General features: G+C 36.0%; 1 protein-coding gene across 1 annotated transcript in view; it reads right to left on the bottom strand.

Moving 5' to 3' along the window:
• Positions 1-208: 208 nt before the first annotated feature.
• LOC123554187 (uncharacterized) overlaps positions 209-26,742 on the bottom strand; it is a 33,915-nt gene continuing 7,381 nt past the window's right edge. The window contains exons 2-4 of the mRNA XM_045344154.2: positions 8,557-8,746; positions 4,883-4,981; positions 209-3,592 (exon numbers count right to left, since the gene is read on the bottom strand). Of these exons, the coding sequence (XP_045200089.1) occupies positions 4,884-4,981; positions 8,557-8,746 (288 nt within the window). The 3' untranslated portion in view covers positions 209-3,592; position 4,883. The remainder of the gene's footprint in view (positions 3,593-4,882; positions 4,982-8,556; positions 8,747-26,742) is intronic.

The following is a 26,742-nucleotide window of genomic DNA, read 5'->3' as shown; positions in this document are numbered from 1 at the left end:
GAACAAGGCTGTTAACTCTGAAACCACTAAAATTTTCCAGTCTACAGTAATGCAAAGTAAAATCTTGAGTCTTTTTCCTCTTCTCAAATCGCCATAACTATCAGTTTCACTTCACAAAATTCGAAACCATTAATCGCTTAAATATCAAATAAAAAACTTTGGACCCAACTTATAATTCGTGTCCTCAAAAGATAACAACACTAGTCAGTTAAAGGCTACATTGTTTATTGAATATAACATGGAATGAGTTATGCTGGTACATGAGGAAAAAAAAATAAGGTAAATTATAACAATGAAGAGATTACAAAACAGAAGGAAAATCAATGCATTATTGGCAAACATTATCAGATCTTGGACCCCTACATGTGTACATTAGAACTTTTTTTTAATAAAAAAAATACCTTGAAACTTAATACTTACAAATCAAAAATATTTATAAACAACAACTTCCTTGTGTGTGTTTTTTACCCACTGCCTATAGGGAAGTTTAATTTATTTAAATACTTGCGAGGGTTAAACAAAATAAAATTGAAAATAAATGTGTACTTTCCTGGTTTGCTTATACCCGAAATTAAAGCATTTGTATAAAAAAGAACCGGAAGTAAAATATTTCTAGTAAAACAAGAGCCATATTTTTCATGAAAAAGGTAGAATTTATAACTATAATGTATTGAACCAGTACCAATAAAAATCATCTTATGTCTAACAGAGGTTCTTACAAAATAAATTTCAAATTACTGAAGAACATTCTTTTTGGCAAGTAAGGATTTTTTTATCTTTCAAACTTCTCTCCATTTTTGGTGCATTAATATGTTTGTTTTACATGAAAAATTTGCCTGTCTTGTTTATTTAAGGACCAGTTTTAAATATTAGAATATAACTATTAAATATTCATTATGGAGAGAGCAAATCGGAATGATTTTAAGGAATGAAAAATGGAATTTTGTTTTTCTAAGCATATCAAAACATTTGGACAAGCTTCCGTGGCAGTGTTCGATTTTTGAAAAATTAACACAATAACATAAACTTGCAGTAAAATAAGCATGAACACACTGGCCTGACAGCATATAAAATGGTAAATTGGAAATGGAGCTCAGTTCATTTGGTCCTACTATATTATGTTTAGCACCATTTGCCCTGCAAAGCAAGTGGGTGGGGTTAGTACAAATATTCAAAGTATTGCCTACAAACTGAAACCAGCTATACAGTTCAATTTTTGAACCCCTTGATAATTCAAACCTGCCTTGAAGTACGAATATCCTGGCAAGAAAAGCTTCAGAAAAAAACAACACAATGTTTTGTTCCCAATTTTTACACATAAAAAAAGCACCAAGCAGAACTCTTTGCAGCGAAATGTAACACAGTTTGGCATTTCAACAAAAATGTATGCATTTTGTCTTTATAACTAAACATGACTTCTCCGCAAGTCTTAACAGTTAAAAAAAAAGAAAACAGTGATAAATAATATAAAAATGTATGAACACCTATTTTCACAAGCACTTAGAAATTTAATATAGGAATATTTTTAGGATTTTTGGTATAAAGACATTTCCACAAATATCTTTACACCCTTGACATGGTAAAAAAAAAAAAAGTTGGAATAAAAATCTTTCTTTTGTTCGTCAAAGACACTATAAATTCCAAAGTACCTGATAACCTAAGCAAGTTTCAGAACGATTATTTTCATAAGAGGAAAGTTTTTGCTCACCAACATTCCGAGGGCAAACAATCATTGAGAATGAACAGAGCTAAAAACAGAAGAATAATCAAAGTTAATTATACATACACATAATTGAGCTGCGCCATGGGAAAACCAACATAGTGGCTTTGCGACCAGCATGGATCCAGACCAGACTGCACAGATGCGAAGTCTGGTCAGGATCCATGCTGTTCGCTAACACTTCCTTTGATTGCAATAGGCTTTGAAAGCGAACAGCATGGATCCTGACCAGACTGCGCGGATGCGCAGGCTGGTCTGGATCCATGCTGGTCGCAAAGCCACTATGTTGGTTTTCTCATGGCGTGGCTCATATCTTATACATCATATATATTACAATGAATTTGTATTCTACATTTTTTTTCACAATTTTTATTTTCTTTGTACTTTACTTCTGAAAACAAAATTGTACATTTGTTCGGCTGTTAGTACTGATGTTACACATTTCAACGTTTTTTTCCCCCCACTCGTATCAAACATTTTAACAATATTCTATTATAGATATATTCTAGAATTTCTAAGTGCATTTCTTTCAACTACAGTGGTAAACAAAAACAGTTGCAACAAGAGAAACTTAAAAAATCAATTTGAACAAACACTTCTTTCAATTTACCATCAATGAGATGTGTTGATGGTGTGAGGAAGGCATCATAAAGAAAAACATTCAACTGTAATAAAATTACTAATGCTGCATTTTATGACTATAGTAGTATATAAAAATTATCTATAAAAACAAAAACAAAGAACTTTATTTATTTTGTGATTTAGATAGTACTGTGAAATCATGGAAATATTCGTGGAGAACTAATTTTCGTGGATTTCATGGTTCAGTGAAGTTCAATCACAAGGAACAAATAAAAATTCCAATTATTCCAAATTCTAAAACTGAGATTCACAAATTCATATTCCAAGAAAAAAAGCCATTTTTCACAAAACCACGAAATTTCATGCTCGCAGAAATACACGATTTCTCAGTATATTTTAATTATATATAGTATAATATGATAGTTATCTACACTAACAGTATCTATACAAATTCTAAAATAGCAGCTCAATACCATTTTTTCACCGTGGTTTATGAGAAATATTACATGCAGCTACCAAAATAAAGCTGCAACACTGATGGTGCATTAAAAAAATTAACCTAAATGTTTCTTTTTCCTATCATTTAATTTCTTCATTGTGCTGCAAAGAAATTCTCAGAACAGCAGTATATGCAGTAATTATGTAAAACCTTGATAGGTAAAAACAAAATTGGCAAATAAGTTCCATCACTGCCATCATGATTCAATTTTTTATTAATATTGTTATAACAAGCTTGGACAACAAAAACAAGCCGAAACTTTTTGGGGAGGTCTAAGATATTTAAATGACAATAAGTAACCTGATTTTCTTTCTTATCCAAACACATCAACCAAAAAAATTAATTATAATGTAAACATATTTCAGAATGAAAGGAAACTCTAGTGTGCTTTAAAAAGTCTTCATGAACCTACAATTTTATTGCTCAAAGATATCACCATCACAAGTATCAGTTATAGCCGAATCTATCCTAGCTATTATCAAAGTTTCTATTATTGTTACTGCGGTGGCATCTAAGCAAAAGTAAAAGCAACTGAAAGGTGTCTACAAATCATACATAGCCATATCACTTGCAGAACATTAATTAAATGAAAAGCAAATGCACTAAAATACTAGTTGAGACAATTTTAAGGCTAGCACTAAACATGTTAATTTTTTGTCCGCAAAATTGTGTACAATGTGTCAGATGATCCATTCAATCAAAAAGAAGTAATCATCAGCAAATTAAAAGACAGCTGTAATTATGCATAGACGTAGGCAATGTGTAAGTGTTTTGGTCTAAGTTGATGATACCTGAAATAAAGAGAAAAACAATTTTAAATCTTGTGTTACCATTTAGTTTCCTTTCAAAATTTTTGAAGTTGGTTTTCAATAATGTTTTCTCATGAAATCTGAGTTTAGTTCAACAATTTCTAGCATGCCATATAATCAGGGAAGTCATAGGGGAAACGCCATCTTTTATGCAATCCATCCTATAGTCTAGTAAATACAAGGGTAAATACAATTCCAAGATACTCACATTTTGACATAAAATTAATGTCTCATAACACACTTATGTACTGGAAATCATAAACAAAGCCTTTGAACCACTAAAAGCCTTTTGTAACACAGACTGGTACATTAACTCCAAACAGCTCATTTATAAAACATTTTTAACATAGTTGGAAAGTTTGATTTTCAACACAAAAACTATGGACAAGTTATTTTAATATAACACTTTCCACAAAACAATCAATATCAATACAACAAAATTTACTAATTGAAGAATAATTAACTGTAAACCAGTTAAGTCTAATAAAAATCTGATCATAATATTATAATGATTGTCCGTCATTTGAGCTATTAAAAGTTTTTTATCTGGATTTAAGTCACACCTTCACAGTCCACAGCAAGTCAGAAACCTTCCAGCTTTTAAAGATGGAAGACACCACCGGACAGAGGAGTCCATACTAGGCTCTATTTCGGGCATGGGATGGAACATGGGTAGAACTATCAACCTTCCACAAGCAAGCTGGAGGGCTTCCTAACAAGACAACCTGGTCAAGGTTCAAATCCACACAATCAGTATAGCAATGATTGTTATACTATCATGTTCATAGTGGATTTTATCCTTCTACAGAAAGTCTCCTTTTCAGAAACTGTTTTTGGTGTGCTGAAATCTATCAAATTAACTATCCAGGTCAATCAGTCATGTATCCTGCAAACTGCATCTTTTCCATGCCTAATCAGAAGAACAAGCCTCTCAAAGGCTTATTTGATACTTAAACATTTAACATGAAATCATATGACAAAATTTATAAATTATGTTCAACCATACTGGATACTTATCCTCACAACTTACCGGTAATTTGGTTGACCTTGAACTAGTAGTATAGAAAATAATTTGTCCAGACAAACTTTTTCATCAAATTTTCAAGGCTCAAACACTGTGACAAGCCATTTCTGACCCATCACACAATTCATATTTCAAAACAGGAGTACATGTACTTGCAACATCTTGCGTTTTATAACAGTACCACCTAAACAAAACTGAATCTGATAGACTGTCCTTATATTACTAGCTCTAAAAATCAGATTACTTACATCAATATCCAGTCCCTTTTAAACTTTCACCCACTTTTGATAATGGCTCTAACAAGCTGCGTGGTTCTGACTTCTTTCCACCAATCCCTACAATAATACCTGCAATAAAAAGAACAATGATTAGTTACCTACTTTTCCCAGAGGGGGGCAGCGGGACATGCTATTCATACAATTCAAGTGGGATGAAATTGAAATGGGGCAGGAAATCATGGATCTTACATCACTCATCTGTCCATGATCTTTGCCCTTGCATATGTCAGGACATACTGTATTGTGAGAGGTGACATTGTCTTGAAAAGGGGAATATTACAGCTAAGTCAAATTAAAATCCTTCAAGGGGTTTAGGAGACAGAGAGTGGATATAAAATAGAAGGCTCAAACCTTTGACCTTGAGCCGACACGGCTGACTCATGAGACATGCACATTGTTTTGATGAGGTGGTCATTTGACCCAAGTTTCATGAAAACCCTTCAAGGGGTTTAGGAAACAGTGAGCGGATACAAATTGGAAGGCTCAAACCTTTGACCTTGAGTTGTGATCTTGACCTTGAGCTGACATGTGAGTTCTGCACATTGTCTTGATGAGGTGATCATTTGACCCAAGGTACATGAAAATCCTGCAAGAGATTTAGGAGATACAGAGCGGACACAAAATGGAGGGCTCAAACCTTTATCATTGAATTATGACCTTGACCTTAAGTCGACATGGTCTGCACATCGTCTGGATGAGGTGATCATTTGACCCAGATTTCATGAGAATCCTTCAAGGGGAAAAGTTACATTTTATATGGAGCCGACACAATTGTTACGGATAGAAGGATGGATGAAGACTATTCCTATAGCCCCCACCACTCGTGGCGGGAAATTAACAAACCTTAAATACTTTGGAGCAAGATACATAAAAACAGCTGAAACAGATAAGTCAATTAATAGTTTTCCTCTTTTTTCAGCTCTAGCGGTCCCTAAAATGGGCAAAACAGAAACATCTGAAAAACCTGAAAGGAAGCTACAGACTGAGTTTGCTGAAGATCTGTCAAACAGTAACAGTTCATGAAAACCTGTTACAAAAGGTTTTCACTATTTAAAGCTCTGATGGTCAAGCAAAACCATTTTATCAAAGCTTAATATCCCTCCTGGCTGTTATGGAAAATGAAAGGGTTGATGGTATCGGGTGGAAGCATTAATGTTGTTAAGTATAGTTTATAGTGACCTCGACCTTGAGCAAACATGGCTGACTCATGAGTTCTGTACATAGTCATTATGAGGGCAGAAGTCATTATTTTACTCAAGGTTCATGAAAATCCTTCAAAAGATTTAGGAGATACAGAGCAGGCACAAATAGAAGGCTCAAACCTTTGACCTCGTATTGCGACTTTGACGACCCTAAGCCGACATGTCTCACTGATGACTTCTACACATAGTCTTGATGCGGTAATCATTTGACCAAAGTTTCATGAAAGTCCTTGAAGGGAATTAAGTGACATGGAGCAGACAATTTTTACAACGGGCAGACGGGCGGAGAACATTCCTACCCCCTCCCCACCGAACCACTTATGGCGGGGGATTCACAAAATTGCAAAAGATCAATGTATAGTCGTCCGCGGTATTCTCGAGTCATTGGTAATTTCGCATTATTTCCATTTTGCACTGCAGCGCCATACTGACCTTGTTTACAAACAACCTACTTCCATTTTCATTTCAAATTTTAATCAGTTTATCCAGAATGCATAAAATTTTGGTGAGTTAAATTTCAAAATAGCTGAAATACTTAATTTTCTATCCAGTTAAACTCAAATCCTGTATTTTTCACTTGTTAACATCGTTTTCGCCAATGTTTTTTATTTTGTCGTCTGTTAAAAATAAGTCTGATTTGGATGAACGACGATCCAACCCCCTTTTCCCTTTAATTCTCGCCTTGGTACCATAATTTCCAAAACAGACCGGATTTAGAGGTCACATACAAAGGTTCAAAGGTCAGAGTTCTGAGAAGGGACAGCTCTTTCAGGGATGCAGGCTGTCAAAATGAGTAATTTGTTAAGTACTGGGTGTGGAACATTTCGCATAATTTTACCAATATTGTTATAATTGGACTGTTATTATTACAAACAGACACAGAATTCCTTAGTGTACCAGAATTAACAAATATCGTGGTATGTAACCTGACAATAATTCTACAACTACAACAACAACATCTTTAACGCGAAAATACCAAGGACATACAAAATCAAAATGGTAGAAAGTGGATATGTTGACACATGATTGTCGGTAGTAATTTAATTATATTTTATGTCAAAACTTTTACGTTTTGATAGATAATGAACTATTTTAAATTATTTATTAAACAAAATAACTGTTATATTTCTATTTGCTTGCTTACTGTATTTAGTGTCACTAGTACCGCGAGAATATAGGGGAACAGGCTAACAATGCAACAGACCAGATTTGGTAACATTTGACAAGTTCTCGAGAATCTTTTAAGTTTTTTTTGTGATAATGTTAGTCTTTATGTGTTAGTTGCTTTTCAAGAAAAGAATGCCCTTTGCGTTCAATAAATATATCTAAAACTAGATCTGCTTTTGAGAAAAGCACATGTTTCCCACAACTGCCTAATCATCTAAATAGTATGTCAGTCTTTATATTCTGTTTACTCACTACAAATGTACCTTTGAAGAGTACAATGTATAAAAGCTGATTTCGGGTAATTCAAGGGCCATTCTAAAGTGCCTCAAGCTATTTGGCTAGTTAATGAACTTGGCTGAGGACTTATGGTCTTCAAGTTTGGTGAAGATCGGATGAGAAATGTTTTACTTAGAGAGCATACAAGAGTAAAAAGTCCGATTTAGGTAATTCAAGGGCCATAATTCCAAAGTGCCCGGGCCGATTTGGCTATTTATCGAACCTGGCTGAGGACTTATGGTCAAACACATTTTGTTTATGTCTGGTGAAGATCTGATCAGAAATGTTCAACTTAGAGCGGACAAGAGTACAAAGGCCGATTTTCAGTAATTCAAGGGCCATAATTCCGAAGTGCCTAAGCCGATCTGGCTAGTTATCGAACTTGGACGAGGACTTATTGGCAAACACATTTTGTTTAAGACTGTTGAAGATCGGATGAGAAATGTTCAACTTAGAGTGCAGACAAAATTTGTGACAGACACACACACACAGACAGGAGTAATCAATATGTCTCCCACACCACTGTGTGGTGGGAGACATAAATAGTCTAGAAACTTTTCAAAGATTAGAAAATCAAGAATTGCTGCTTCAGTAATATGATACAAGTTGAATTTTATGGCTCATATCTTTTAGAAATGTCATTTAGTTTTCAATCAAATTTTAATAAAAACAAGATTGTTTTCTAGTAAAGTAATTTTATTTTTAAAGGCATTATATGGTGTCTGTTTAGACAGCAAAGGAAGCACAAATGATCATAAAATAGTGTCTGTGGAAGTAGCTTATGCTGTACGCATACTTCAGAGTTCATATAAATATAGCACTGGCCATTGGTTCAGATATCAGATCATTGGTAGGAGCTGGAGAGGAGATCAGGAAAGCCAAATTAACTAACTACCGATTGGGTTTTTTTGGGGGGTTTTTTTGGCAATGCCACCAGAATCTCTACAAATGTTTTTTTGCATAGATCCTTTGGCAAGTTTAAAATTGAAGCACACTTACTCTGATTACATTTAACTGCCACTACACATGAATCTGCCCCTTTCTTTCCAAGTAATATGCCATCACTTGGATCAGCTTTTAAAACTGTTTGTTTCTTCCCTTTTACACATACTGGCACTTCACTGGGATTATTTTTTTGAATACATTTCATGATCTTTGGAACCTCTTCTGCAGAGAATTGGCACTCTTCCTGAAATAAACAAGAGGGTGATGATGACCCTGGATCGCTCACCTGAGTAATATGAGATACATGTTTCAAATGTCAAACTGATACTAAAATATTAAGAAAGTAGGTTAGTAGGTCACATTCATGGTCACTGAAAGTCAGTCTTAAAATCAGTGTGCAAAACTGTATATTTTTTATTTGTCATCCAAATTTCAAGGCCAAAAAAGTTGGTCAATAGGTCAGGGTCACAGTCAAGTGACCCCTAATTACTTGAGGTCATCAGGTAATTATAACTGATCAGTCTAGGAAATATGATTAAATAATTTTTAAGTATTTTTTCCTATAAAACTCATACAAAAGAGGGTCATAATGACCCTGGATCCCTCACCTGAGTAATATGACTACATGTATCAAATGTCAAACTGATGCTAAAATATTCAGAAAGTAGGTCAATAGGTCACATTCATGGCCACTCAAAGTCAGTTTTAAGATCAGTGTGCAAAACTGTACAGGTCGCCAAAATTTCAAGGCTGTATCTTAAACAAGAGATCACAGAGTGATCTTGGCGCCCACCAATGTGCCATTTTTGAGAATTCCATATTTTAAGACTTACTGACTAGCTCAAGGTCAAATTTCATTTCGGTACAAAACACTGTGCATGTAGTCAAAATTCGAAACCTGTAGCTTGAGAAATGTGAAAGTAGGTCACTATATCAGTTTCAAGGACAAAGTTCTTTGTACACAAAACTATGCACATGCATCAAATTTGAAGGCTGTAGTTTGATAAATTTAAAAGTAGGTCACTAGGTCAATCTTAAGGTCAAATTTTATTTTGGTACACAAAACTATGCAAGTTGTCCAAATTTGAAGGCTGTAGCTTTAGAAATATGGAAAGTAGGTCACTAGGTCAAAATCAAGGTCAAATTCACTGCAAAAACTATGCATGTGGTCCAAATTTGAAGCTGTATATCAAAAATGTGAAAGTAGGTCACTAGGTCAATGTCAAGGTCACAAGTTGCATTTCGTACACAAACCTAATGCTTACCAAACTTAATTTGAAGCCTGTATCTACAGAAATGTGAAAGTAGGTCACTAGGTCAATCTTAAGGTCAAAGTTCATTTCGGTACACAAAACTATGCAAGAGGTCCAAATTTGATGGCTGTAGCTCGAGAAATGTGAAAGTAGGTAACTAGGTCAAAATCAAGGTCAAATTTTATTTTGGAACACAGAACTATGCATGTGGTCCAAATTTGAGGCCTGTACCTTCAATAATGTGAAAGTAGGTCACTAGGTCAATGTAAAGGCCAAAGTTTGTTTCGGTACACAAAATTATGCATGTGGTCCAAATTTGAAGGCTTTAGCTTGAGAAATGTGAAAGTAGGTCACTAGGTCAAAAGGAAGGTCAAATTTCATTTCAGAACACAAAACTATGGATGTGGTCCAAATTTGAAGGCTGTAGCTTGAGAAATGTGAAAGTAGGTCACTAGGTCAAAATCAAGGTCAAATTTTATTTCAGAACACAGAACTATGCATGTGGTCCAAATTTGAAGCCTGTACCTTCAAAAATGTGAAAGTAGGTCACTAGGTCAATATCAAGGTCAAAGTTTTTTTTCAGTGCACAAAACTATGCATGTGGTCCAAATTTGAAGGCTGTAGCTACAGAAATGTGAAAGTAGGTCACTAGGTCAAAATCAAGGTCAACTCATGTCAAGGTTCATCTTGCTACTCAAAACCATACAGGTTATCCAAACTTGAATGTTGAAGGTTATTGACGAGAAGATTTTAAAAGCTTTTCCCTATATAAGTCTATATGAACCATGTGACCCCCAGGGCGGGGCCATAATTGACCCTAGGGGATGATTTGAACAAACTTGGTAGAGAACCACTAGATGATGCTACATTACAAATGCCAAAGCCCTAGGCTTTGTGGTTTGGACAAGAAGATTTTCAAAGTTTTTCCCTATATAAGTCTATGTAAACCATGTGACCCCCCGGGGCGGGGCCATATTTGACCCTAGGGGAATCATTTGAACAATCTTAGTAGAAGACCAATAGATAATGTTGCATACAAAATATCAAAGCCCTAGGCCCTGTGTTTTTGAATAAGAGGTTTTTCAAAGTTTTTCCTTATATAAGTCTATATAAACCATGTGACCCCCGGGGCGGGGCCAAATTAGACCCCAGGGAAATAATTTGAATCATTTTGGTAGAGGACCACTAGATGATGCTTCATACCAAATATCAAAGCTCTAGGCTCTGTGGTTTTGGACAATAAGATTTTCAAGTTTTTCCCTATATAAATCTATGTAAATTATAGAAATAAACAAAGGGCCATAACTCACTAAAGAATTGTTGAACCAGTCTGATTTTCAGGGGGACACAACTAAGGTACCAATACATCATTCTGACAAAGTTTGGTCAAAATGCCCCTGGTAGTTTCTGAGGAGATGCGATAACGAGAAATTGTTAACGGAAGGACGGAAGGATGGACGTCGGACCACGGACGCAAAGTGATTTGAATAGCCCACCATCTGATGATGGTGGGCTAAAAACAAGAAAGTAGGTCAGGGCGGCGCCTCTTTTCACCCCAGAGGCATAAATTAATTCGAACAATCTTGTTAGAAATCAACTAAGCAATGATACATACCAAATATCAAAGGCCTAGGCCTTGAACAAGAAACAAGAAGATTTTTTAATTTTTTTCCCTATATAAGTCTATGTAAAACTTGGGAACCCTGAGTGAGGCCTCCTTTCAACTAAGGGGCATAATTTGAATAATCTTGGTAGAGGACCACTAGACAAAACATCAAAGGCCTAGGTCTTGTGGTTTCAGACAAGAAGACTTTTAACAAGTCTATATAAACCATGTGTCGATGATGTGACCTGGGCCTGGGCTGGGTAATATTTAACCTAAGGGGGATAAATTGAAAAACTTGGTATAGGACTAATTGATGATACTGCATACCAAATATCAAAGCCCAAGGCCCTGCGGTTTTGGACAAGAGGATTTTCAAAGTTTTTCCCTATATAAATCTATATCAACCATGTGACCCCTGGGGCTGGGCCATATTTGACCCTCGGGGGATACTTTGAACAAACTTGGTAGAGGACTATTTGATGATGCTACATACCAAATAACAAAGCCCTTGGCCGTGTGGTTTTAGACAAGAAGATTTTCCGTATTCAAGTCCAGGGGTCCAGATAAATTTTTTGGCCCATGAGTATTTACTCATCATTATTTTTGTGAATGAGTAAAATGGTAAAATCTGAAATTTACTAAGAGTAAATTTGTAAATGTGAAAACAAGAGGGCCATGAAGGCCCTGTATCGCTCACCTGACCTATTGACCTAAAGATCATCAAGATTAACATTCTGGCCAAGTTTCATTAAGATATGGTCATAAATGTGGCCTCTAAAGTGTTAAATAGCTTTCCTTTGATTTGACCTGGTGACCTAGTTTTTGATCCTTCATGACCCAGATTCAAACTGGACATTGAAATCATCAAGATTAACATTCTGACTAAGTTTCATGAAGATACAGTCATAAATCTGGCCTCCACAGTGTTAACACGCTTTTCCTTTGATTTGATCCGGTGACCTAGTTTTTAACCCAATATCAAATTCGTCAAAGACTTTATTGAGGGTAACATTCTGACCAAGTTTCATTAAGATTGGGCCAAAATTGTGACCTCTAGAGTGTTAACTAGCTTTTCCTTTGATTTGACCTGGTGACCTAGTTTTTGATCCCATAAGACCCAGATTCGAACTTGACCTTAAGATCATCAAGATTAACATTCTGACTAAGTTTCATGAAGATACAGTCATAAATGTGACCTCTAGAGTGTTAACAAGCTTTTCCTTTGATTTGACCTAGTGACCTAGTTTCTGATCCCATTTGACCAAGATTTGACCTAGACCTATATATCATTAAGATTAACATTCTGACCAAGTTTCATTAAGATATGGTCATAAATGTGGCCTCTAGAGTGTTAACTAGCTTTTCCTTTGATTTGACCTGGTGGCCTAGTTTTTGACCCCAGATAATCCAATACTGAACTCGTCCAAGATTTTATTGAGGGTAACATTCTGACCAAGTTTCATTAAAACTGGGCCAAAATTGTGACCTCTTGAGTGTCAACAAGCTTTTCCTTTGATTTGACCTGGTGACCTAGTTTTTGACCATGGATGACCCACTATCAAATTTATCCAAGATTTTATTGAGGGTAACATTCTGACCAAGTTTCATTAAGTTTGGGCCAAAATTGTGACCTCTAGAGTGTTAACAAACTTTTCCTTTGATTTGACCTGGAGACTTAGTTTTTGATCCAGATGACCAATATCAACTGTCCAAGATTTTATGAAATACATTGACAGTTTCATAAGATGGCAAAAAGTGACTCTAGAGTGTTAACAGCTTTTCCTAATTGATTTGACCTGGTGACCTAGTTTTTGAACCATGACAAACAATCGCAAGATTTTATTGAGGAACACTCTGACCAAGTTTCATTAAGTTGGGCCAAAATTGTGACCTCTAGAGTGTTAACAGTCAAATTGTTGACAACGATGATTGACGGATGGACACGGCGATCACTAAAGTCACTAGGCACTTTGTGCTCAGGTGAGCTAAAAAACAAAAGAGATCACAGATGATCTTGCGCCCACAATGTGCATTTTTGAGTGTTCCAAATTTAGACTTATGACACCTCAGGTCAAATTTCATTTCCGTACAAACACTATGTGTGTCCAAATTCGAAGTGTGCGAGAAATGGAAAATAGGTCACAGTCAATGCAAGTCAAATTTGGTTTCGTAAAATCCTATGCTTGGTCTAATTGAAGCTGTAGCTACAGAATGTGAAAGTAGTCACTAATTCAATCTAGTCAAAGTTCATTTCGGTACAAAAACTATGCAAGTGGTCCAATTTGAAGGCTGTGCTTGAGAAATGTAAAGTAGGTCACAGGTCAAATTCAAGGTCAAATTCTATTTCGGAATAAAACTAAGATGTTTCCAAATTTGAAGCTGTACCTTCAAAATGTGAAAGTAGGTACTAGGTCAATGTAAAGGTCAAAGTTCATTTCGGTAAACAAAACTATGAATGTGGTCCAAATTTGAAGGCTATAGCTTGAGAAATGTAAAAGTAGGTCACTAGGTCAAAATCAAGGTCAAGGAATAAGGTCAGTAATTCGGTCGAAAATGTGCTTCCGTGGTGCAGTCGAAAGAAGTCCATAATAAATAGATCTTAATTTTCCCATTTTTTGCGCAAATTCGTGTAGAACGAGTGCTTTAATCACCGTTTTACACTACTAGAAGACATTCTGCATGAAATGGGACGGTTTTCATGTTCATACACCCCACATGGCAAGTTTTGCAGATCGAAACCGGAAGTAGGTGTTTATTGCGCGGACGAGAGTAAATATGCGCCATTTTTAGGGTAGCAGACCACAACTGACTGGCATTTCACTAGGAACTACATAACCCCCTATTTTCTTTTCATTTTTTCGTTAATTTGTGATAGAACTTTCATGAAAAATAGGTGTAGGAAAAAGTGATGTTCTCTAAAGATACGTAAAGACGACCTGAAGTTGTCGGTTTTTATATGAAACAAAGAAGGATTTGAATTACTGACCTTTAACCTATAAGAGCTGAAATAAGACTTTCTCGAAACACATCGCAATTAGTCTTAAAAGTCATAGATCGATTGTTTATGATATAAAAGGGTGTTTTCAATGCAAAATAATAGTGAAATTTGAAATTTTTTGAATTTTGACCATATTTTGAGTAGATGCGCCTATTCAGCAGCGATTTCTGGATTAAAAAGCCAATATTTTGTCTCCAGAATGTCAGAAAATGCATCAAAATGCATCCTTTGGTTCTTATTCATGACGGAATGAATGATATTTCATAATCCAAGTGAAAAATAATGCAAACGAGTGAAACTTTTACCAAAATATACAATAGAAGGACCATAGGGCCAAAATTTAGCCCAGTAAATTGGTAGGGGGTGGCTTCTATTAAATGTCTATATTTCTCTAAAATCTCGAAATTTCACAATGAAACTTGGCAATATGTTTGGTATTACATCTTTCTTGAAAACAGAAATGAAAACTGTGTGATATTTGAAAAGAAACATTTCTTATAGGAATAAGGTCAGTAATTCGGTCGAAAATGTGCTTCCGTGGTGTAGTCGAAAGAAGTCCATAATAAATAGATCCTAATTTTCCCATTTTTTGCGCAAATTCGTGTAGAACGAGTGCTTTAATCACCGTTTTACACTACTAGAAGACATTCTGCATGAAATGAGACGGTTTTCATGTTCATACACCCCACATGGCAAGTTTTGCAGATCGAAACCGGAAGTAGGTGTTTATTGCGCGGACGAGAGTAAATATGCGCCATTTTTAGGGTAGCAGACCACAATTGACTGGCATTTCACTAGGAACTACATAACCCCCTATTTTCTTTTCATTTTATCGTTAATTTGTGATAGAACTTTCATGAAAAATAGGTGTAGGAAAAAGTGATGTTCTCTAAAGATACGTAAAGACGACCTGAAGTTGTCGGTTTTTATATGAAACAAAGAAGGATTTGAATTACTGACCTTTAACCTCAAATTTTATTTCAGAATACAAAACTATACATGTGGTCGAAATCTGAAGCCTGTACCTTAAAAATGTGAAAGTAGGTCACTAGGTCAATGTAAAGGTCAAAGTTCATTTCGGTACACAAAACTAAGCAAGTGGTCCAAATTTGAAGGCTGTAGCTTGAGAAATGTAAAAGTAGGTCACTAGGTCAAAATCATGGTCAAATTTTATTTCGGAATATAAAACTATGCATGTGGTCCAAATTTGAAGCCTGTACCTTAAAAATGTGAAAGTAGGTCACTAGGTCAATGTGAAGGTCAAAGTTTTTTTCCGTACACAAAACTATGCATGGACTTTATAGGCTGTAGCTTGAGAAATGTGAAAGTAGGTCACTAGGTCAAAATCAATGTCAAATTTCATTTTGAAACACGGAACTATGCATATGGTCCAAATTTGACGCCTGTACCTTCAAAAATGTGAAAGTAGGTCACTAGGTCAAAATCAAGGTCAAAGTTTTTTCAGGTGCACAAAACTATGCATGTGGTCCAAATTTGAAGGCTGTAGCTACAGAAATGTGAAAGTAGGTCACTAGGTCAAAATCAAGGTCAACTCATGTCAAGGTTCATCTTGCCACTCAAAAATATACATGTGGTCCAAATTTGAAGGCTGTAGCTACAGAAATGTGAAAGTAGGTCACTAGGTCAAAATCAAGGTCACCTCATGTCAAGGTTCATCTTGCCACTCAAAAATATACATGTGGTCCAAATTTGAATGTTTTAGTTATTGACAAGAACATTTTAAAAGCTTTTCCCTATATAAGTCTATATGAACCATGTGACCCCCGGGGCGGGGCCATTTTTGACCTTAAGGCAATAATTTGAACAAACTTGGTAGAGAACCACTAGATGATGCTACATTACAAGTATCAAAGCCTTAGGCTTTGTGGTTTGGACAAGAAGATTTTCAAAGTTTTTCCTTATGTAAGTCTATGTAAACCATATGACCCCCAGGGCGGGGCCATATTTGACCCTAGGGGTATAATATGAACAATCTTAGTTGAAGACCACTAGATGATGTCACATACAAAATATCAAAGCCCTAGGCCCTGTGGTTTTGGACAAGGGGTTATTCAAAGTTTTTCCCTATATAAGTCATTATAAACTATGTGACACCCAGGGCGGGGCCATATTTGTCCCCAGAGAAATAATTTGAATCATCTTGGTAGAGGACCACTAGATGATGCTTCAAACCAAATATCAAAGCCCTAGGCTCTGTGGTTTTTGATAAGAAGGTTTTCAAAGTTTTTCCCTATATAAATCTATGTAAAATATAGAAATAAACAAAGGGCCATAACTCACTCATAAATTGTTGAACCAGTCTGATTTTCAGGGGGACACAACTAGGGTACCAATACATCATTCTGACAGTTTGGTCAAAATCCCCCTAGTAGCTTCTGAGGAGAGGCGATAACGAGAAATTGTTAACGGACGGACGGACGGAATGACGGACGGAGAGACCACGGACGCAGAGTGATTTTAATAGCCCACCATCTGATGATGGTGGGCTAAAAACTGGTTTTGTAACATATTTATTGGGTGTAACACCCATGAATTTGTTTGCAGTTTAGTTTCAATTCAGCATTCAAGTTTTTGCTTTTTTTCCCTCCCTTGGCTTACTTTGGCTTAAAACACTGGCTACTAAATCCAATAGAGTATTCAATATACCTTTAAATATGTTTTGGGATCATTTTTGTTGGTTTAAAAATGCATAGTGTTTGTTCACTTTTTACATTCTAAATTAGAAACAGACATTTTGTTGTTTACTCAACAACGTAAGTTGATATTTTAAATTGACACCGCTTTAAAACACACTACCGTACCATCAGTATTGTTTCCCAATTATTTGATTTACGCATGCACCGAGTGTAATATAGTTTAACTTAAGTTTATAGAGTACCACTTAATGCGTGTGTACGTTCTATGCGGGAGAATTAATGCTGACCGTGCTCTGTTACATAAAGCATTTGGACGATTCAGATTTTGTTTACGCTAGCAATTTCTTATACGTTTTTAAACACTTAAAATTATCAGACATGCGTATATGCATTATTTCAAAGTGTAATTTACGCTAATACGCATCTTATCTGGAGCCCTGTAAGTCTATATAAACCATGTGACTCTCGAGGTGGGGCCATATTTAACCCTAGGGGGATAATTTGAACAATCTTAGTAGAGGCCCAGTAGATGATGTTACATACAAAATATCAAAGCCTAAGTGCTGTGACTTTGGACAAGAAGATTTTTCCTATATAACTCTATGTAAAAGCCAAGAAAAAAAAGTTGTGTTTCTGGTGGCATGGTCAAAAAAGTAGGGTCGGTTTTCTTTTCTTTTTTTAAGCATTAATATAAAGTAAATGCAGCTTAATATTGCAGTCCGGGTTGACATGCCTTCAGGCTCTGAGCTGTGTAATTGCCGAAAAAACATGCGATAAAAGCAACCTAATATATTAAACAAGCGTGAAATGTATTGGACACTGCCACTTGATCTTTGATCAACCGATAATCAACTGCCACTTGCCGCTTGATCGGTACAGAGACCGGCTTTACAACATGTGTCATTAGAATTTTACGAACATTTGTCCACAACGGAGTGCAGTATATGCACATTCCATAAACCCTGAGAATAATGCACCTCCGTCAAAGCCAGCCACCCAGGTAACCTACACAACAGATGCATCCACATTCTCAATGTTTCAACACCGCATGTATAGGAGACCTCAACATGGCTGACATTTCAACGGGTTCAAAATCCGCATACACTATACTTCTACGTGGCTATCATTATTGAAAAGCTTTGTTTCAATTACTTGTTTCAATATCTTCCTGTAATAGCCACAGACGACTGCCGAACAGAAGGTATTTTGCAACCTTTTTCTAAATAATCCCTTAAAGGGAGGTAATTCATCTGAAGTAATCCATGCGAGGTATTTAAAGATGAGTTTCAACTGTTATCTAATTTACATGTCTTTACGAGGGATATCACCGAAACAATTTCAAAGTCTTAATTTGTAGCAAAAAACTTAACAATAATGTGGATCTATAACTTAATCATGCCTGATAAAAAATAACTTTTATCATAAATACAGAGGTTAGAAATTGTAATTTAAACAAGAGATCACAGAGTGATCTTGGCGCCCACCATTGAGCCATTTTTGAATGTTCCAAACTTCAAGACTAGCTCAAGGTCAAAATCAAGGTCAAATTTCATTTCAGTACACAACACTGTGCATGTGGTCCATGCATGTGGTCCAAATTTGAAAGCTGTAGCTTGAGAAATGTGAAAGTAGGTCACAAGATCAATTTCAAGGTCCAAGTTCATTTCGGTATACAAAACTATGCATGCGCTTCAAATTTGGAGGCTGCAGCTTGAGAAATGTGAAAGTAGGTACTAGGTAAAAATCAATATCAAATTTCAACTCAGAACATAACAAGAGCTGTCTCCATATGATGACACATGCCCCCGATGGCACTTTGAATGAATAGTTATGGCCGACAGAGTTTAGGACCTTTGACCTATGGACCTGGGTCTTGCGCGTGACATGTCGTCTTACTGTGCCACACATTCATGCGCAGTTATTTTAAAATCCATGCATGAATGACAAAGATATGGGCCCGACATGCCCATCATTGCACTATCATGAAATAAGACCTTTAACGTCTAAGTGTGGCCTTCACTTTTGAGCTATGGACCTGGGTCTTGCGCGCGACACATTGTCTTACTGTGGTACACATTCATGCCAAGTTATTTGAAAATCCATCCATGGATGACAAAGATATGGACCGGACACGAATGCACTATCAAGAAAAATGACCTTTAACGTCTAAGTGTGACCGTGACCTTTGAGTTATGGACCTGGGTCTTGCGCGTGACACGTCATCTTACTGTGGTACACTTTCATGCCAAGTTATTTGAAAATCCATCCATGGATGACAAAGATATGGACCGGACACGAAAATTGCGGACAGACTGACAGACAGACAGACAGTTCAAAAACTATATGCCTCCCTTCGGGGGGCATAAAAATATGCATGTGGTCCAAATTTGACGCCTCTACCTTCAGAAATGTGAAAGTAGGTCACTAGGTCAATCTCAAGATCAAAGTTCATTTCGGTACACAAAACTAGGCAAGTGTTCCAAATTTGAAGGCTGTAGCTTAAGAAATGTGAAAGTAGGTCACTAGGTCAAAATCAAGGTCAAATTTCATTTCGGAACACAGAACTATGCAGGTGGTCCAAATTTGAAGCCTGTACCTTCAAAAATGTGAAAGTAGGTCACTAGGTCAATGTCAAAGTTTTTTTCGGTATACAAAACTATGCATGTGGTCCAAATTTGAAGGCTGTAGCTTGAGAAATGTGAAAGTAGGTCACAAGGTAAAAACCAAGGTCAAATTTCATTTCAGAACACAAAACTATGCAAGTGGTCCAAATTTGAAGCCTGTACCTTCAAAAATGTGAAATAGGTCACTAGGTCAATGTCAAGGTCAAAGTTTTTTCCAGTGCTTAAAACTATGCATGTGGTCCAAATTTGAAGGCTGTAGCTACAGAAATGTGGAAGTAGGTCACTAGGTCAAAATCAAGGTCAGCTCATGTCAAGGTTCATCTTGCCACTCAAAACTATACATGTGGTCCAAACTTGAATGTTGTAGGTTATTGACAAGAAGATTTTAAAAGCTTTTCCCTATATAAGTCTATATGAACCATGTGACCCCTGGGGCGGGGCAATATTTGACCCTAGGGGGACAACTTGAACAAACTTGGTAGAGAACCACTAGATGATGCTACATTACAAATATCAAAGCCCTAGGCTTTGTGGTTTGGACAAGAAGTTTTTCCCTATATAAGTCTATGTAAACCATGTGACCCCTAGGGTGGGGCCATATTTGACCCTAGGGGGATAATTTGAACAATCTTAGTAGGAGACCACTAGATGATGTTTTTCAAAGTTTTTCCCTATATAAACCATGTGACTCCCAGGGCGGGGCCATATTTGACCCCAAGGAAATAATTTGAAACATCTTGGTAGAGGACCACTAGATGATGCTTCATACCAAATATCAAAGCCCTAGGCTCTGTGGTTTTGGACAAGAAGATTTTCAAAGTTTTTCCCTATATAAATCTATGTAAATTATAAAAATAAACAAAGGGCCATAACTCACTCAAAAATTGTTGAACCAGTCTGATTTTCAGAGGGACACAACTAGGGTACCAATACATCATTCTGACAAAGTTTGGTCAAAATCCCCCCAGTAGTTTCTGAGGAGATGCGATAACGACAAATTGTTAACGAACGCACAGACGGACCACGGATGCAGAGTGATTTGAATAGCCCACAATCTGAAAAAACGCTAGCTTTGATTTTTTTCATTCGTCACATATTTTCGCAAGCCCATTTTTTGGAAAGTTTCTGTCATTTTAATATTGAAATATTTACCTATGTAAATAAATTTGAAGATCATTATTTTATAAAACATAATGGTATTACATTGTGTATTGAAATGTAAAAATTGACTGTCCAAATTCCAGAACTGACATTAAATAATGACACTTGTCAAACGGAATAGTCACGACAGAAAGTGGCTTATTATTACAGCAGCTGGATAAACATTGTAGTATAGTTGCAGTGATTTTTTTTGCGCCAATTTGACTCCGAAATTCGGCGTCTTCCCAACTGACAAAAATGGTCAAAATTCCCAAAAAATGCTTCAAAATTCCCCAAAACAAGATGATTTTTCCCAATTAGATTGATTTCTTGTGAAAGTTGAACTAAAACGATGCAAATAATCATAAAAATTCCGACTCTAATTATGGTTTATTCGCAGAATTTTGTTGCCAACTCGAAACGCGTTGTTTACATAAAACGGGTCACGGCATAGTACGGCATTTAGTAATAATAATAATAATAATAACGACTTTATTTATAGTGGATAACATATTTGGCTAAGCCAATTTACAATATGGTCCACATATACATGGCTATATACAAACATGGATAAAAATATGACAAAATAAAACACACAAAGTTAATGTTATCAGAAAAATAATATGAGAATGAAAGATTATATACAATACAGGACACTAATTTAACAACTGAAGTAACTATTTACAATGAAAATGGAGAGAGATGGTAGAGACAGTATTTCCTGACATTTAATTGCAATTATGACTTATTGTACTGTCAGAGTATTGCCACTGAAGGTACGATCTTTTAAATTTCTCCAGGGTTGTCTGAAGTACGTATATATTTAGGTATGTTATTCCAGATAACTGTTCCAGAATAGTGCAAAGATTTGCGAAAAAAATTCCTTTTTTGGCATAGGAACTACTAGTTCATCATTTTCTCTAGATCTAAGTTCACGATCAGATGTTTGCTTTTGAGTAAATTTTGAAGTAAGATAATTAGGACATTGGTCATGAATCGATTTATATACTAGGATTGCTTTTTTGTATTTAATTCGGTCAGAAAAAGTCATCCATTTCAATTTTGTAAATAATTCAGCGGATGGGGCATCAAATTTTTTGTCAAGAATAATTCTTGCAGCACGTTTTTGGAATTTCAAAACAGTTTCTAGAAGCTCGTCACTGCAGTTTCCCCATATAGTGCAGCAATAATCAAGATGTGGCAAAATATAGGCATTGAAAAATAGCTTTCGGGAGTGTAAGTTTAGGAAAGATTTTATTCGTAACAGAAGATATAAATATGTATTGCATTTTTTCATGGTTTGTTCAACCTGATACTTCCAGTTTAGATGTTTATCAACATGCACTCCTAAGAGTTTCTCAGTGGATGAGTATGAAAGTGCTTGACCCTGCATTTGAATAGTATTACAGGTTGTGTGATTTGTTATTTTATTGTTGTTATATGAGGCAGTGATGTACATAGCTTTTGTTTTAGATGTATTAGGAAGCATTGAGTTATCAGTGCACCAATTTTCAATAGTGTTTATGTCAGCCTGTAGTGTTTTGTGTACTTCCGTTATTGATTTACCCATGGCAGATATTGTTGTATCATCTGCAAACATGTCAATTGATGATTTACCTGTGTGTAGTGGAAGGTCATTGATATACAGTATGAACAATACTGGCCCCAGAACAGAGCCCTGGGGTACACCAGCAGAAATATCTTGGGCAGAAGATAGCTGACCAGCTACACAAACTTTTTGGGAACGGTTCTCTAAATATGATGATAACCATGCTATAGAAGATTCACTGAAGTTGTACAGTTTTAATTTGTCTATTAACAGAGAGTGATTTACTAGATCAAAGGCTTTGGTCAGGTCTAAGAAAATAGTTCCAACATAGGAGTTATTATTTATAGCAGTAATCCATTCATCAATTATGTTGGTGAGGGCAGTTTCACAAGAATGGTTTGAACGAAAGCCTGATTGTTTTGAATGGAGAAGATTATTTATTTCTAGGAAGTTTTTCATTTGATTGGATACATGTCTTTCTATAAGTTTAGATAAAATTGGGAGTATTTATATTGGTCTGTAGTTACTTTTGTCTGATTTTGAATTCTTCTTGAATACTGGTGTTATTTTTGCTGTTTTAAATTTTTCTGGAAATTTACATGTATTTATACTTAGATTTATGATCTTTGCGACTGGTTGACAGATTATTTTGTGACTTATTTTCAGTATTCTTGGGCCAATTTCATCTAAACCAGTTGCCTTTGATTCATCAAGTGAGTTTAATTCTTTTAATATGAATTCCTCAGTAACAGGTGGTATTTGAAAAGTGTTAATTACTCCTTTACTATTTACAAATTCATGAATAAGTTTCTTGCTTTCATTGTTAAGGTTTTGTGTGGGATTTGGTACAGTTTTAAAAACATTTGCAAAAAAAGTGTTGAATGTTTCTGCTGTTGTATATGGATCTAATACTGGATTGCCATTGTCATCGTTAATATAATTGGTTTGGTAATTTTTCCCTTTACCAGATAATTCATTAAGGTGTTTCCATAGCTTTTTAGGGTTTTTCTTGTTGTCATTGATATTTTGGGAATAGAATGATCTTTTTGCTTGATTTGACAAGGTTTTTACTTTCTGTCTCAAAAATTTGTATTCTTCTTGGTTGGCTGATTTTTTAGCATTGTGTTTCAACCTAATTGTGTCTTTTATTTCTGTGTTAAACCAATCTGGTTGATGTTTATATTTAACTCGACGTTCCTTTTTAGGTAAGTGGTGATCCATAACATCTAGAAAAATTTTATGAAAGAAGTTCAAAGCATCATCAGGATCATCATACATATCCAACACAGACCATGGCTGCCTTTCTAAATCATGTAAAAAGTCTTGTTCATTGAAGTTTTTATATGACCTATATTTAACTGTTGAATGTAGCGGGCCATTTTTAGTTGTAGTTACAATTTTTCTGGTGAAACAGACAGGGAAGTGGTCACTAAATGCGAGATGCGGTATTTGTACATTTATAATGTTTGAAGGCTGATTTGTATATAAATGGTCAATAATAGTTGATGATAAGTTTGTTACTCTTGTGGGTTTATCTACTAATTGTGTGAGGTTATGTGTACTTGTTATATTGTTCCATATATTTAGTATGACTTTCATCACGGTCGCTAAACGCTTTTTCATGCGTCAAAATGAGTCGGAAAAAAAATTGTTAGAAACTTACCTAAATTATCGAAAAATGTTGCATAATTCCAAATATTATAATAAGAAAATAAGACTTAAACACGTCATCGGTACTCTGGCCATTCGAACATCTTTTGGTAAAGTTAAAGAGAAATTAAATTCAAATCAAACGTCAGAAAAGAAAAGTGATCTGTCCAAGAAATCTGAGTCCCCACAAAATGACCCTCAGAAATCAACAGAAGCTCATGGTGACCCTAAGCTATCTGAGCTATCAGATCCTGTGACATCAGAAAATAACCTGTCTGTCCTGTCTGTTCAACCTCAGTGCGTATTTGAATGAAATAAATTTACCTTAAAATAAAACTTTTCAAAATGATTTCTTTATTAAGGTTTGTTCATTTTTCCCAATTTTGAAGTTTATCGCGCTAAAAATTCCCAATTGAAAAGGCATGGGCTGTTGCCAAAAAAAGTAAAAAAATCACTGAGTTGTAAAGTGTAACATGTCGCTGAAATTAAATTTTTAAGCCAAATAAATGACATACTACCAGTCTTCTAGAGAATCGGTTCCACAGGGATTTCCAGGATGCGTATTTTTTGCGTCCCAGACCCATATTTTAGGCCAAGGATTCGCATTTGTGAACTGGTGTGCGTCTGTGGGACCCGCTTTTTCGCCAATAATTACATTTTCAGTTATTTGGTCCTTTTCAGTATTTAAACTTCTTTTCGGTAGTTACTGTAACCGGCACTTGCACATTTCAAACGTCTAGCTGACACACAATTATGGCTACTGCTACTTTCTTAATTTTTTGGTAATAAATTCTCCACAGACGTAAATAATAATGTGGGGAACAATCCAAATAATATTAGCATATGCCAGTCTGATGAAGTTGAAACTAATACCAAGGGAAACTCATTTTCATAAAAGAAAGTTTTTATATGAATGGACAGATAATTCTGTATGGCTTCGCTGCTGAAATAACGTTATGTATTGCAGCCACTGTGTATCAAAACTGTAACACTGAACAAACTTTATGCTGTAGACAGACCACAGTCATAGTATTATAAGTTTGATAACACCCTCAATCTATGATAAAATCTAATAAATGGCTACAGCAATAAGATTAACCCTTGGAATTTTTAGATGATATGAATCATACAGGGTTACCAGTAGTAAGAATAACAAGAGGGCCATGAAGGCCCTGTATCGCTCACCAGACCTATTGACCTAAAGATCATCAAGATTAACATTCTAACAAAGTTTCATAAAGATATGGTCATAAATGTAAAGTATTAACTAGCTTTTCCTTTGACTTGACCCGGTGCCCTAGTTTTGACTCCACATGACCCAGATTCGAACTTGACCTAAAGATCATCAAAATTAACATTCTGACCAAGTTTCATGAAGATACAGTCATAAATGTGGCCTCTAGAGTGTTAACAAGCTTTTCCTTTGATTTGACCTTGTGACCTAGTTTTTGACCCCACCTGACCCAGATTTGAACTTGACCTATAGATCATCAAGATCAACATTCTGACCAAGTTTCATTAAGATATGGTCATAAATGTGGCCTCTACAGTGTTAACTAGCTTTTCCTTTGACTTGACCTGGTGACCTGGTTTTTTATCCTACATGACCCAGATTCAACCTGGACCTTGAGACCATCAAGGTTAACATTCTGACCAAAATTCATGAAGATACAGTCATAAATGTGGCCTCTACAGTGTTAAAAAGCTTTTCCTTTGATTTGACCAGGTGACTTAGTTTTTGACCCTAGATGACCCAATATTGAATCTGTCCAAGATTTTATTGACAGTAATATTCTGACCAAGTTTCATTAAGATTGGGCCAAAATTGTGACCTCTAGAATGTTAACAAGCTTTTCCTTTGATTTGAACTGGTGACCTAGTTTTTTCACGGAAATGAACGAATGCTCACGAGGCATATGTCGTAAAACTTCGGTGATTTCCGTCAATAAGATTTACGTCCCCTTGAAGCTCTCCTGTAAAATGGCCGACAATGTTTTGACAGAAAAAACAAGAGCTGTCTCCATAGGATGACACATGCCCCCCGATGGCACTTTGAATGAATAGTTATGGCCGATGTTAGAGTTTAGGACTTTTGACCTACGGAGCTGGGTCTTGCGCGCGACACGTCGTCTTACTGTGTCACACATTCATGCGTAGTTATTTTAAAATCCATGCATGAATGACAAAGATATGGACAGGACACGCCCATCAATGCACTATCATGAAAAATGACCTTTAATGTCTAAGTGTGATCTTGACCTTTGAGCTATGGACCTGGGTCTTGCGTGCGACACTTCGTCTTACTGTGGTACACATTCATGCCAAGTTATTTGAAAATCCATCCATCGATGACAAAGATATGGACCGGACACGCCCATCAATGCACTATCCTTTAACGTCTAAGTGTGACCTTGACCTTTGAGCTACGGACCTGAGTCTTGCGCGCGACACGTCATCTTACTGTGGTACACATTCATGCCAAGTTATTTGAAAATCCATCATCGATGACAAAGATATGGACCAGTCACGCCCATCAATGCACTACCCTTTAATGTCTAAGTGTGACCTTGACCTCTGAGCTAGGGACCTGGGTCTTGCACGCAACATGTCGTCTTACTGTGGTACCCATTCATGCAAAGTTATTTGAAAATCCATCCATCGATGACAAAGATATGGACCGGACATGCCCATCAATGCACTATCCTTTAATGTCTAAGTGTGACCTTGACCTTTGAGCTACGGACCTGGGTCTTGCGCGCGACA

Source organism: Mercenaria mercenaria, chromosome 7 (genome assembly GCF_021730395.1).
Source record: "Mercenaria mercenaria strain notata chromosome 7, MADL_Memer_1, whole genome shotgun sequence".
In the NCBI taxonomy this organism is placed as follows: domain Eukaryota; kingdom Metazoa; phylum Mollusca; class Bivalvia; order Venerida; family Veneridae; genus Mercenaria; species Mercenaria mercenaria.
Note: the sequence above shows the minus strand (reverse complement) of the source record. Positions and strands in the feature narration are given on the sequence as shown.